This window comes from Salmo salar, chromosome ssa03, assembly GCF_905237065.1.
Source record: "Salmo salar chromosome ssa03, Ssal_v3.1, whole genome shotgun sequence".
Lineage (NCBI taxonomy): Eukaryota > Metazoa > Chordata > Actinopteri > Salmoniformes > Salmonidae > Salmo > Salmo salar.
This window is the reverse complement of record NC_059444.1, coordinates 76,973,054-76,985,596: the sequence shown is the minus strand read 5'-3', so window position 1 is coordinate 76,985,596 and position 12,543 is coordinate 76,973,054. Positions and strand designations below refer to the sequence as shown.

The 12,543-nt window shown below is 42.5% G+C and overlaps 1 protein-coding gene across 2 annotated transcripts in view; it reads right to left on the bottom strand.

Moving 5' to 3' along the window:
* LOC106606743 (voltage-dependent T-type calcium channel subunit alpha-1I-like) overlaps positions 1–12,543 on the bottom strand; it is a 139,674-nt gene that overhangs the window by 72,892 nt on the left and 54,239 nt on the right. For both annotated transcript variants that reach the window (XM_045715480.1, XM_045715479.1), the window contains exons 7-8: positions 3,880–4,231; positions 3,202–3,614 (exon numbers count right to left, since the gene is read on the bottom strand). In XM_045715480.1, coding sequence (XP_045571436.1) covers positions 3,202–3,614; positions 3,880–4,231 — 765 coding nt within the window. The remainder of the gene's footprint in view (positions 1–3,201; positions 3,615–3,879; positions 4,232–12,543) is intronic.

Genomic DNA, 12,543 nt, shown 5'->3' with positions numbered 1-12,543 from the left:
GGCTGAAAGGAGTTTTCATTAGGTAAATATTCAACCTATTTCATGTAAACTATATTTTACATGTTTTTGTTGTGTAATTACTGTGTATAAAAGAAGCATGTACTGTATATGAAATGTGTGTAAATTTATATGTAACAAAAAAACTGTAAAAAATGTGTAATGCCCTGGCCATAGAGAGGGTTTTTTTGTTCTTTATTTTGGTTAGGCCAGGGTGTTACATTGGGTGGGCGTTCTATGTTCCTTTTTCTATGTTTTGGTATTTCTTTGTTTTGGGCCGTGTGTGGCTCCCAATCAGGCACAGCTGAAGCTCGTTGTTGCTCATTGGGAGTCACACATAAGGAGCATGTTTTTCCTTTGGGTTTTGTGGGTAATTGTTTCTGTTCAGTGTGTTTCCTGTCAGTACTGTTTGGCTGTCGGGTTTTCCTGTTTTTTTTTTGTATAGTGTTCTCTTTGTTTGAATTAAATGTCAAGATGAACACTATCTCCGCTGCACCTTGGTCTTCTTCCGATGACAGCCCTTACAAAAATGTAAATATAAAACAAAGTTGCTTTTGTCCCCCTAAGAGGGGATTGGTCAATAAAAAAACATTTTTTTTAAATAAACATCTTTTCTATTTCATATTTTTCTCACCTATCTCCCTCCATGTTCCTTCTATCACCTTCTATCTCCCTCCATGTTCGTCTTCCTCCTATCACCTTCTATCTCCCTCCATGTTCGTCTTCCTCCTATCACCTTCTACGTATCTCCCTCCATGTTCCTCTCCCTCCTATCACCTTCTATCTCCCTCTATGTTCCTCTCCTTCCTATCACCTTCTATCTCCCTCCATGTTCGTCTTCCTCCTATCACCTTCTATCTCCCTCCATGTTCCTCTTCCTCCTATCACCTATCACCTTCTATCTCCCTCCATGTTCCTCTTCCTCCTATCACCTATCACCTTCTATCTCCCTCCATGTTCCTCTCCTTCCTATCACCTTCTATCTCCCTCCATGTTCCTCTCCCTCCTATCACCTTCTATCTCCCTCCATGTTCCTCTTCCTCCTATCAACCTCTATCTCCCTCCAATCACCTTCTATCTCCCTCCACGTTCCCCTCCCTCCCTCCCTCCCTCCCTCCCTCCCTCCCTCCCTCCCTCCCTCCCTCCCTCCCTCCCTCCCTCCCTCCCTCCCTCCCTCCCTCCCTCTCCTCCCCTCTCACCTGTTTACCCTTTCATCTCTCCTTCCTGTCTTTCATTTCCTCCCTCACAGATACCTGCACCTCCCTGCCTGCACATCCCTCTCTCTCTCCCTCTCTTTTCTCCATCCCTCTCTCTTTGTAGTTCTCTTGTTTTTATCATTGAATGTTTACTGAATATAAATGCATAAGAAGCCCCCCCCCCTACACACACGCTGTATATACATGCTAATAGGGGAGCCTCTCAGTCATGCTACCATTGATGTGAAAGATGAATGCTGATGAGTCAGAGATGTAGTCACACACAACACACACACAAACACACACACATACACAGCAACTCTGAATGAAGACTACAAGTCAAAATCTGAAGGACATCTAGTGAAGGTCATATCCTCACTGTATGCTCTTAACACACGTCATGCAGTCCTTCCCATAGGGGATTGATCAAATAAAGTTTCAGTAAGCCCTGTTACCAAAGCGGGAAACACATACGCTTTCAGTTCTAGAACACAACCCCCTGGAATAACACTTACAAATCTACTGAAGAACACACACCGCCTCTGCCTCAGCCAAGAGAGACCATTGTGTAATGCTGTTGGAGTGTGTGGTGTGTGTGCAGTGTGTGTAATGAGGTTGGAGTGTGTGGGGTGTGTGTGTGTGTGTGTGTGTGTGTGTGTGTGTGTGTGTGTGTGTGTGTGTGTGTGTGTGTGTGTGTGTGTGTGTGTGTGTGTGTGTGTGTGTGCACATTCATACAGGAATAGAGCAGAAAATGCTGCGTAACAGGAGTCTGCTCCCTCTTCTCTCTCGGTGAGTTCCTGTCCTCCTCTCCTCCTCTCCCCACATCCCTCTGTTATTTTTAGAGTCTTCAGAAATGAGAGAACCGACTCCTCTGCATGTTGTCAAGGAGTGAGGGGGTGGATGAGAGATGAAGACAGAGGGAGGGAGGGAGAGAGAGATGGAGGGAGACAGAATGGAGAAGGGAGAGGGAGAGGGAGGGATGGACAGAGACAGGGGAGGAGGGAGACAAAAAGAGGCAGGGAAAGGAGGGGTGTGAGACAGGAGGGAGGGAGGGAGAGAGATAGAGAAAGAGAGGGGTTGAGGGAGGTAGGAGTAGTTATGTAACAGCCAGGGTGGGTGTATTTTGGCATGAAGCTACCACACCCCTTCCACACAGGCAGCTCCCTCCCTTCCTCTCTTCCTCTGTCTCTCTCAGGAGAGAAGCCAGCCAGCCAGCCAGACAGCACCAAAAGCAGGTTGAGGTGTACCTACCTAGCTGTTTTCCAGTAATATTGTTGTGGTGGTCTATCGGGTGTATAATGGAACAATAAATTCCCATATTGATAGTGTTCCATGTACGTCACTGATATCCGACATCTAGTGACTTGTACTACTTGTGAGTCATCCATTGGACGAATCTCGACCTTGTTAGCCCACTAAGCTAAAGTCAATGGGTTAGCTTTGGGGACTGAAGAGCAATACGGTTGTTGTGCACATTGTGTATATGTGCTGTACTCCCTGATTGTGTTATAGTTGACCTTTTGTGGTTTTTCAATGCTGATAGTATTGATGAGAATAGTATATTTACCTGGTTGTGAGGTTCATGCTGATAGTATTGATGAGAATAGTATATTTACCTGGTTGTGGGGTTCATGCTGATAGTATTGATGAGAATAGTATATTTACCTGGTTGTGGGGTTCATGCTGATAGTATTGATGAGAATAGTATATTTACCTGGTTGTGGGGTTCATGCTGATAGTATTGATGAGAATAGTATATTTACCTGGTTGTGGGGTTCATGCTGATAGTATTGATGAGAATAGTATATTTACCTGGTTGTGGGGTTCATGCTGATAGTATTGATGAGAATAGTATATTTACCTGGTTGTGGTGTTCATGCTGATAGTATTGATGAGAATAGTATATTTACCTGGTTGTGGGGTTCATGCTGATAGTATTGATGAGAATAGTATATTTACCTGGTTGTGGGGTTCATGCTGATAGTATTGATGAGAATAGTATATTTACCTGGTTGTGGTGTTCTATCCCCATGCTGATAGTATTGATGAGAATAGCGATCATGATTCCTCTGTTGAAGTATTTGCTCTCCACGATGCCCCAAAGTTTCTTCCTCATCTCATCCCACATGTCCTTACAGTGTCCAAAACACGACCTCCTCTTCCTCTTCTTCTTCACTCCCTCCCCCTCTTCCACTTTCTCCTCCAAGTGGTTCTCCTCCCTGTCCGTCTCCTCCACGGCCCCCTCCTCCTCCTCCCCATTAGCCGAGTCGCCCACAGCTCCCGCCCCTTCCCTGAGTGACAGTGCCGCAGCGCACTGAGGGCAGTCCTCTGTGTTCTGAGGGACGGCCAGGGCGATGGAGTTGCCCAGGGGTTGGGAGCTGTGGATTGGGTCCAGCTTGCTTTGGTGAGGACAGTGAGATTCTAATGAAAGATGGAGAGGGAGTGTGAGAAAGAATCAGCATGTCACTAACAGCATCAATAGACACTTTCACATTGTCGCACTATATCCATGAAAGCCAGCGTTTGCTAGCGCCAAAGAGGTTTGAAAGTCGAGAGATTAAACAAGACTCATCTCACTGGCTCACACCAAACAATGTGAAAGAGGCTAATATAATGTTAAAGTTAAAGTTTAGACATTTAGCAAAAACTCTCTCTCTCATACTCCCAACCGCTGCCTCCCACTTACGTCGTGGCTGCCTCAGGTGATGCCGTTCCCCTCCGTTCGCACTCCCTCCTCCTTCCCCTCCTCCTCTTCCTCCTCCTCTTCCTCTCCCTCTAGTGGGCGGTGGTGGCAGAGGCCTTCCCCTCAGTTGGTTATACAGGGCTACAGATCTCCTGCGGGCCTTGCGCAGCATGTGGCAGACCAGCTGGAAGAGCTCTTCGTAGCAGTCCCCCGGTTCATGCAGGCTGGCCAGGGTAGAGGAGGACAGGCACTGGGCCCGCTGCTCCTGCATCAGCTGGTGCTCCCGCTGCTTGGTCTCACTGAACTGGGTGGCGATGACCACCAGACACAGGTTGATCATGAAGAACGAGCCAATCTGTGAAGTGGTGGATAGTCAGAGGTGAGTTAGAAACACAGAGTTACTGTAGTGAGTGCTGAAGGCCAACCAGAAACACAGAGTTACTGTAGTGAGTGCTGAAGGCCAACCAGAAACACAGAGTTACTGTAGTGAGTGCTGAAGGCCAACCAGAAACACAGAGTTACTGTAGTGAGTGCTGAAGGCCAACCAGAAACACAGAGTTACTGTAGTGAGTGCTGGAGGCCACCCAGAAACACACAGATACAGACAGTGGAAGACCACTGGTAGTCTATAACGGGGTTGCTGGTCAACGCACACAAGATTCACTTTTTGGCTTTGAGATGAGTGAATAACAATCAGGGGGACCCCAGGCCTCCAGACATATCTTGAGGTACTTCATTAGGTTTACCTCTACTGCAGACTGAGGGAAAGAGGACGATGATAATAGATGGAGAGTAGAGAGGCCAGAGCCAAAGAGGAGGTGGAAGAGAGTAGGAGGGCAAATACATAGAGCAGGACTTTATTTTAGTGATGGCCAGAGGAGTAACACATTATACTAACAAATGACAACCAGAATATCTCTAACACATTAGACAATCATTCCTGCATCATTAGAATCAAGATCTGCCTCTGGTCTCATCACTTGGAAGTTAGATGTAAACAGTATGTCTCCTTCAGTATTGGTCGACCACCTTCTACCCATCCGAATATACAGTATACACTGTTGCTGTTTTTTCCTCTCAAGTTAGCATTGATGCTAATAAAGTGTGCTGTTTGTGTGCTGTTTCCCCCTTAGCGATGCTAGTGTGATGTTAGCACTCATTCTAAAGGTCTAGGGAGGCTGTAGTTTCTAACAGAGTGTTATCAGGAGAGACAGAAAAAATAAATAAAAGATGATACCCAATGCAAGTAGACACAATGTCTCACTCTGTTTATAATACTCTCTCTCTCTGTTTATAATACTCTCTCTCTCTGTTTATAATACTCTCTCTCTCTGTTTATAATACTCTCTGTTTATAATACTCTCTGTTTATAATACTCTCTCTCTCTGTTTATAATACTCTCTCTCTGTTTATAATACTCTCTCTGTTTATAATACTCTGTTTACAATACTCTCTGTTTATAATACTCTCTGTTTATAATACTCTCTGTGTTTATAATACTCTCTCTCTGTATATAATACTCTCTCTCTGTTTATAATACTCTCTCTCTCTGTTTATAATACTTTCTCTCTCACTCTGTTTATAATACTCTCTCTCTCTCTGTTTATAATACTCTCTCTCTCTCTGTTTATAATACTCTCTCTCTCTCTGTTTATAATACTCTCTGTTTACAATACTCTCTCTCTCTCTGTTTATAATACTGTCTCTCTCTCTGTTTATAATACTCTCTCTCGCTCTCTCTCTCTCTGTTTATAATACTCTCTCTGTTTATAATACTCTCTCTCTCTGTTTATGATACTCTCTCTCTCTGTTTATAATACTCTCTTTGTTTATAATACTCTCTCTCTGTTTATAATACTCTCTCTCTGTTTATAATACTCTCTCTCTCTGTTTATAATACTCTCTCTCTGTTTATAATACTCTCTCTCTCTCTCTCTCTGTTTATAATACTCTCTCTCTCTGTTTATAATACTCTCTCTCTATATAATACTCTCTCTCTGTTTATAATACTCTCTCTCTCTGTTTATAATACTTTCTCTCTCACTCTGTTTATAATACTCTCTCTCTGTTTATAATACTCTCTCTCTCTGTTTATAATACTCTCTCTCTCTCTGTTTATAATACTCTCTGTTTATAATACGCTCTCTCTCTGTTTATAATACTGTCTCTCGCTCTCTCTCTCTCTGTTTATAATACTCTCTCTGTTTATAATACTCTCTCTCTCTGTTTATGATACTCTCTCTCTGTTTATAATACTCTCTCTCTGTTTATAATACTCTCTCTCTGTTTATAATACTCTCTCTCTCTGTTTATAATACTCTCTCTCTCTGTTTATAATACTCTCTCTGTTTATAATACTCTCTCTCTGTTTATAATACTCTCTCTCTGTTTATAATACTCTCTCTCTCTGTTTATAATACTCTCTCTCGCTCTCTCTCTGTTTATAATACTATCTCTCTGTTTATAATACTCTCTCTCTCTCTGTTTATAATACTCTCTCTCTGTGTTTATAATACTATCTCTCTGTTTATAATACTCTCTCTCTCTGTTTATAATACTGTCTCTCTCTCTGTTTATAATACTCTCTCTCGCTCTCTCTCTGTTTATAATACTCTCTCTGTTTATAATACTCTCTCTCTCTGTTTATGATACTCTCTCTCTGTTTATAATACTCTCTCTGTTTATAATACTCTCTCTCTGTTTATAATACTCTCTCTCTCTGTTTATGATACTCTCTCTCTGTTTATAATACTCTCTCTGTTTATAATACTCTCTCTCTGTTTATAATACTCTCTCTCTGTTTATAATACTCTCTCTCTCTCTGTTTATAATATTCTCTCTCTCTGTTTATAATACTCTCTCTCTCTCTCTCTCTCTCTGTTTATAATACTATCTCTCTGTTTATAATACTCTCTCTCTCTCTGTTTATAATACTCTCTCTCTGTGTTTATAATACTATCTCTCTGTTTATAATACTCTCTCTCTCTGTTTATAATACTGTCTCTCTCTCTGTTTATAATACTCTCTCTCGCTCTCTCTCTGTTTATAATACTCTCTCTGTTTATAATACTCTCTCTCTCTGTTTATGATACTCTCTCTCTGTTTATAATACTCTCTCTGTTTATAATACTCTCTCTCTGTTTATAATACTCTCTCTCTCTGTTTATGATACTCTCTCTCTGTTTATAATACTCTCTCTGTTTATAATACTCTCTCTCTGTTTATAATACTCTCTCTCTGTTTATAATACTCTCTCTCTCTCTGTTTATAATATTCTCTCTCTCTGTTTATAATACTCTCTCTCTCTGTTTATAATACTATCTCTGTTTATAATACTCTCTCTCTCTCTCTCTGTTTATAATACTCTCTCTCTCTGTGTTTATAATACTATCTCTATGTTTATAATACTCTCTCTCTCTCTCTCTCTGTTTATAATACTCTCTCTCTCTCTGTTTATAATACTATCTCTCTGTTTATAATACTCTCTCTCTCTTTCTCTGTTTATAATACTCTCTCTTTCTCTCTCTCTCTGTGTGTGAGTCAGAAAAGAGAGAACGTCTGTATTCTCTATCCTTCTCCCCAACTTGCCCCTCATAAGCATTGGATTGGTGAAACCATAATCCTTACACCAGTCCATTTCTTCTAAATCCATGCAAGGGAAGTGAACGATAGCACAGAATGCACAGAATGGGGGAAAGGGGAGAGAAGCCCAGGAGTTCATCTGGCCCTTGGCTGACCCTGTGGGGTGATGAAGTGTTATCTGACAGGTAGACTGCAGGGCATGAAGGGGTGTATTGAGTTGCTAGGTTCTGCTGCACAGCTTCACTCTCCTGATCAAACCAACAGGAGAGATAGACAACCCACTGAACCCCACCCAGAAAAAGGGTAGCTATACGCACCTCTGTGGCCTTCCAAACATCACACACATCTGCTATATTCACATGCAAATTGTATTGTATTCAAAGTTTGTAATTTCCACAGACTTGATTTGGCCTTACAAAAAATGAATCAACCCCTACAAGAAATGTCCAGAGGGAAGAGAGGAAAGAGAGAGGTGAGAATAGAGTAGATGTCACATCCTGACCAGTATAAGGGGTTATTTGTTATTGTAGTTTGGTCAGGACGTGGCAGGGGGTATTTGTTTAGAGTGTTTCGGGGTTTGTTGGGCTATGTGTTTATGTAGAGGGGTGTTTGTTTAGCGTGTTCCGGGGTTTTTGGTTATGTTCTATGTTAGTATATTTCTATGTTCTGGGTCTAGTCTTTTTAGTTCTATGTTTAGGGTTATTGGTTTGACCTTCAATTGGAGGCAGCTGTTCTTCGTTGCCTCTGATTGAAGGTCCTATATAGAGGGGTGTTTTTGTAATGGGTTTTGTGGGAAGTTGTTTTTGCATAGCTGTGTGTAGCCTGCATTACTGTTCGTTCGTTTTCTTGTTTTGCTTTTTCAGTGTTCTAATAAAAGTTGAAATGAGCACTCAACTCGCTGCGCCTTGGTCCATTACATATGTCGAACGTTACAGTAGAGAAGATAGGAAGGGAGAAGAGGAGAAGAGAGAAGAGAGGAGAGGAAAGATAGGAGAGGAGAGTGAGCAAAGCTGTGTGCCAGGCAGCCTCTAAATCTTCACAGCAGACTGTAGAAGAGAGAGAGAGAGAGAGGAGAGAGAAGAGAAGAGGGAGAGAAGAGGGAAGGAAGGACAGGAGAAGAGAGGACAGAGATATGTAGAGAGAAGTGGAGAAGGGAGTAGAGAGGACAGAGATATGTAGAGAGAAGAGGAGAAGGGAGTAGAGTGGACAGACATATGTAGAAAGAAGAGGAGAAGGGAGTAGAGAGGACAGAGATACGTAGAGAGAAGAGGAGAAGGGAGTAGAGAGGACAGAGATATGTAGAGAGAAGAGGAGAAGGGAGTAGAGAGGACAGAGATATGTAGAGAGAAGAGGAGAAGGGAGTAGAGAGGACAGAGATATGTAGAGAGAAGAGGAGAAGGGAGTAGAGTGGACAGACATATGTAGAAAGAAGAGGAGAAGGGAGTAGAGAGGACAGAGATACGTAGAGAGAAGAGGAGAAGGGAGTAGAGAGGACAGAGATATGTAGAGAGAAGAGGAGAAGGGAGTAGAGAGGACAGAGATATGTAGAGAGAAAAGGAGAAGGGAGTAGAGAGGACAGAGATATGTAGAGAGAAGAGGAGAAGGGAGTAGAGAGGACAGAGATATGTAGAGAGAAGAGGAGAAGGGAGTAGAGAGGACAGAGATATGTAGAGAGAAGGGGAGGGGAAGGCTCCATCTGTGATCCTAGTTCAGGGCTGGTCTGCAGGTGTGTGGGGCCTTTGATTCACCTCCAGACAGGTGTGTGTGTGTGTGTGCGCGTGTGTGTGTGTGTGTGTGTGTGTGTGTGTGTGTGTGTGTGTGTGTGTGTGTGTGTGTGTGTGTGTGTGTGTGCATAATGCAGTAATAATGTGAATCAGTGATATTGGACTTTCTGGTGATTAGGACCAGTGTAGCCTGCTGATCAGAATCACTAATCACACGCAGGCACTCACACACACACACACACACAATGTCAACTATCTGTTTGACTGCAGTAAGATTGGAGGTCAAACTTCAGAGTCTGTAAGTTCATTACAGTAGAGCTCACTGATAGGATCATCTGACCACCTTTGATTTATACCTCCACTTAATACCAGCCCTTAATATAGAGGGAAGGAGAGAGGGGGAGAAAGAGAGGAAAACAGAGAGAGAGAGAGAGAGAGAGAGAGGAAGAAAAAAGAGCCAGAGAGAGAAAGAGGGAGAGCGATAGAGGGAGAGAGAAACAAAGAGAGAGAGAGAGAGTAGACAGACCTGGCTCTCAAAAGAAAGGCTATGTGCACACTGCCCACAAAATGAGGTGGAAACTGGGCTGCACTTCCTAACCTCCTGCCAAATGTATGACCATATCAGAGAGACATATTTCCCTCAGATTACACAGATCCACAAAGAATTCACAAATAAATCCAATTTTGATAAACTCCCATATCTACTGGGTGAAATACCACTGTGTGCCATGACAGCAGCAAGATTTGTGACCTGTTGCCACAATAAAAGGGCAACCAGTGAAGAACAAACACCATTGTAAATACAACTCATATTTATGTTGATTTATTTTCCCTTTTGTACTTTAACCATTTGTACATCGTTACAACACTGTATATAGACATAACATGACATTTGAAATGTCTCTATTCTATTGAAACCTTTGTAAGTGTAATGTTTAGTGTTAATTTTTTATTGTTTATTTCACTTTTGTTTATTATCTATTTCATTTCCTTTGGCAATGTAAAGACATGTTTTCCATGCTAGTAAAGCCCTTTGAATTGAATTGAGAGAGACAGAGAGAGAGAGTGAGAACGAGAGATCGAGAGAGAGTGAGAATGAGAGATCGAGAGCGAGAGAGAATGAGAGATCGAGAGCGAGAGAAAGAGCAAGAGAGAGAGAGAGAGAGAGAGAGAGAGAGAGAGAGAGAGAGAGAGAAAGAGAGAGAGAGTGAGAGAGTGAGAGAGAGAGAGAGAGAGAGAGAGAGAGAGAGAGAGAGAGAGAGAGAGAGAGAGAGAGAGAGAGAGAGAGAGAGAGAGAGAGAGAGAGAGAGAGAGAGAGAGAGAGAGAGAGAGAGAAAGACTGCTGGAGAGATGGAGAAAATAAGAAAAGAACCAAGGTGGCTTTGAGATGAGTGAATAACAATCAGGGGGACCCCAGGCCTCCAGACATATCTTGAGGTACTTCATTAGGTTTACCTCTACTGCAGACTGAGGGAAAGAGGACGATGATAATAGATGGAGAGTAGAGAGGCCAGAGCCAAAGAGGAGGTGGAAGAGAGTAGGGGGGCAAATACATAGAGCAGGACTTTATTTTAGTGATGGCCAGAGGAGTAACACATTATACTAACAAATGACAACCAGAATATCTCTAACACATTAGACAATCATTCCTTCATCAATAGAATCAAGATCTGGATGGCTCTAACTAAGAACAACACACAGTAGCCCACAGAGTCAGCTCCACTCCCACCGTGCCTAAGGAGTCTTCACACAGGGATAAAGGGCCACTCAACAGTAGGATACATTGTTCCTAGACAGTGATCTATGGTCAGTTGTACTTCTTTCTCCCTAATGTTACATTAAAGCTTTTGGGAGGGTAAGCTGATCCTAGATCTGTGACTATGGGAATAACTGCCAGTCATCAGTCAGTTGCCGAGCAACAGGTTAACATGACTGCGATTGGAGCTGATAGAGGAAGATGAGAACTTGGCAGGAAGATACAGAAAAAGTTCAGACACGCCCACACAGGTTGAAGCCAATCGAGTTGCTGCATTATCCCCAGACAGACGTGACTATGCTGCGATTGGACGCCTGTCTCCAGGTCTCGAAGGATGCTGACAATCAGAATGCCAATGTCAGCCTCTGTTTCAGACTGCCAACCAAGTGAACGCGTATGTATTCACACACCACCGTGACGCAATCATGTTAGTATGATTAGGCCTATTTAATGGTAAAGTGATATTCTGCCTGGCATTCAATACAACTCGCAATATATTTGTTTACGCATTGTGTTTAGAAACTCCTGCCCACACACACAGCCACTTCTTATTCTGATCAACAGGAAGCATATACAGTTGAAGTCGGAAGTTTACATACACCTTAACCAAATACATTTAAACTCAATTTTTCACAATTCCTGACATTTAATGGTAGTAAAAATTCCCTGTCTTAGGTCAGTTAGGATCACCACTTTATTTTAAGAATGTGCAATGTCAGAATAATAGTAGAGAGAATTATTTATTTCAGCTTTTATTTCTTTCATCACATTCCCAGTGGGTCAGAAGTTTACATACTCTCAATTAGTATTTGGTAGCATTTACTTTCAATTGTTTAACTTCGGTCAAATGTTTTGGGTAGCCTTCCACAAGCTTCCCACAATAAGTTGGGTGAATGTTGGCCCATTCCTCCTGACAGAGCTGGTGTAACTGATTCAGGTTTGTAGGCCTCCTTGCTCGCACACGCTTTTTCAGTTCTGCCCACAAATGTTCTATAGGATTGAAGTCAGGGCTCAGTGATGGCCACTCCAATACCTTGACTTTGTTGTCTTTAAGCCATTTTGCCACAACTTTGGAAGTATGCTTGGGATCATTGTCCATTTGGAAGACACATTTGCGACCAAGCTTTAACTTCCTGACCGATGTCTTGAGATGTTGCTTCAATATATCCACACAATTCTCCTGCCTCATGATGCCATCTATTTGGTGAAGTGCACCAGTCCCTTCTGCAGCAAAGCACCCCCACAACATGATGCTGCCACCCCCGTGCTTCATGGTTGGGATGGTGTTCTTCGGCTTGCAAGCCTCCCCTTTTTCCTCCAAACATAACGATGGTCATTATGGCCAAACAGTTCTATTTTTGTTTCATCAGACCAGAGGACATTTCTCCAAAAAGTATGATCTTTGTCTCCATGTGCAGTTGCAAAACGTAGTCCAGCTTTTTTAAGGCAGTTTTGGAGCAGTGGCTTCTTCCTTGCTGAGCGGCCTTTCAGGTTATGTTGATATAGGACTTGTTTTACAGTGGATATAGATACTTTGTACCTGTTTCCTCCAGCATCTATACAAGGTCCTTTGCTGTTGTTCTGGGATTGATTTGCACTTTTCGC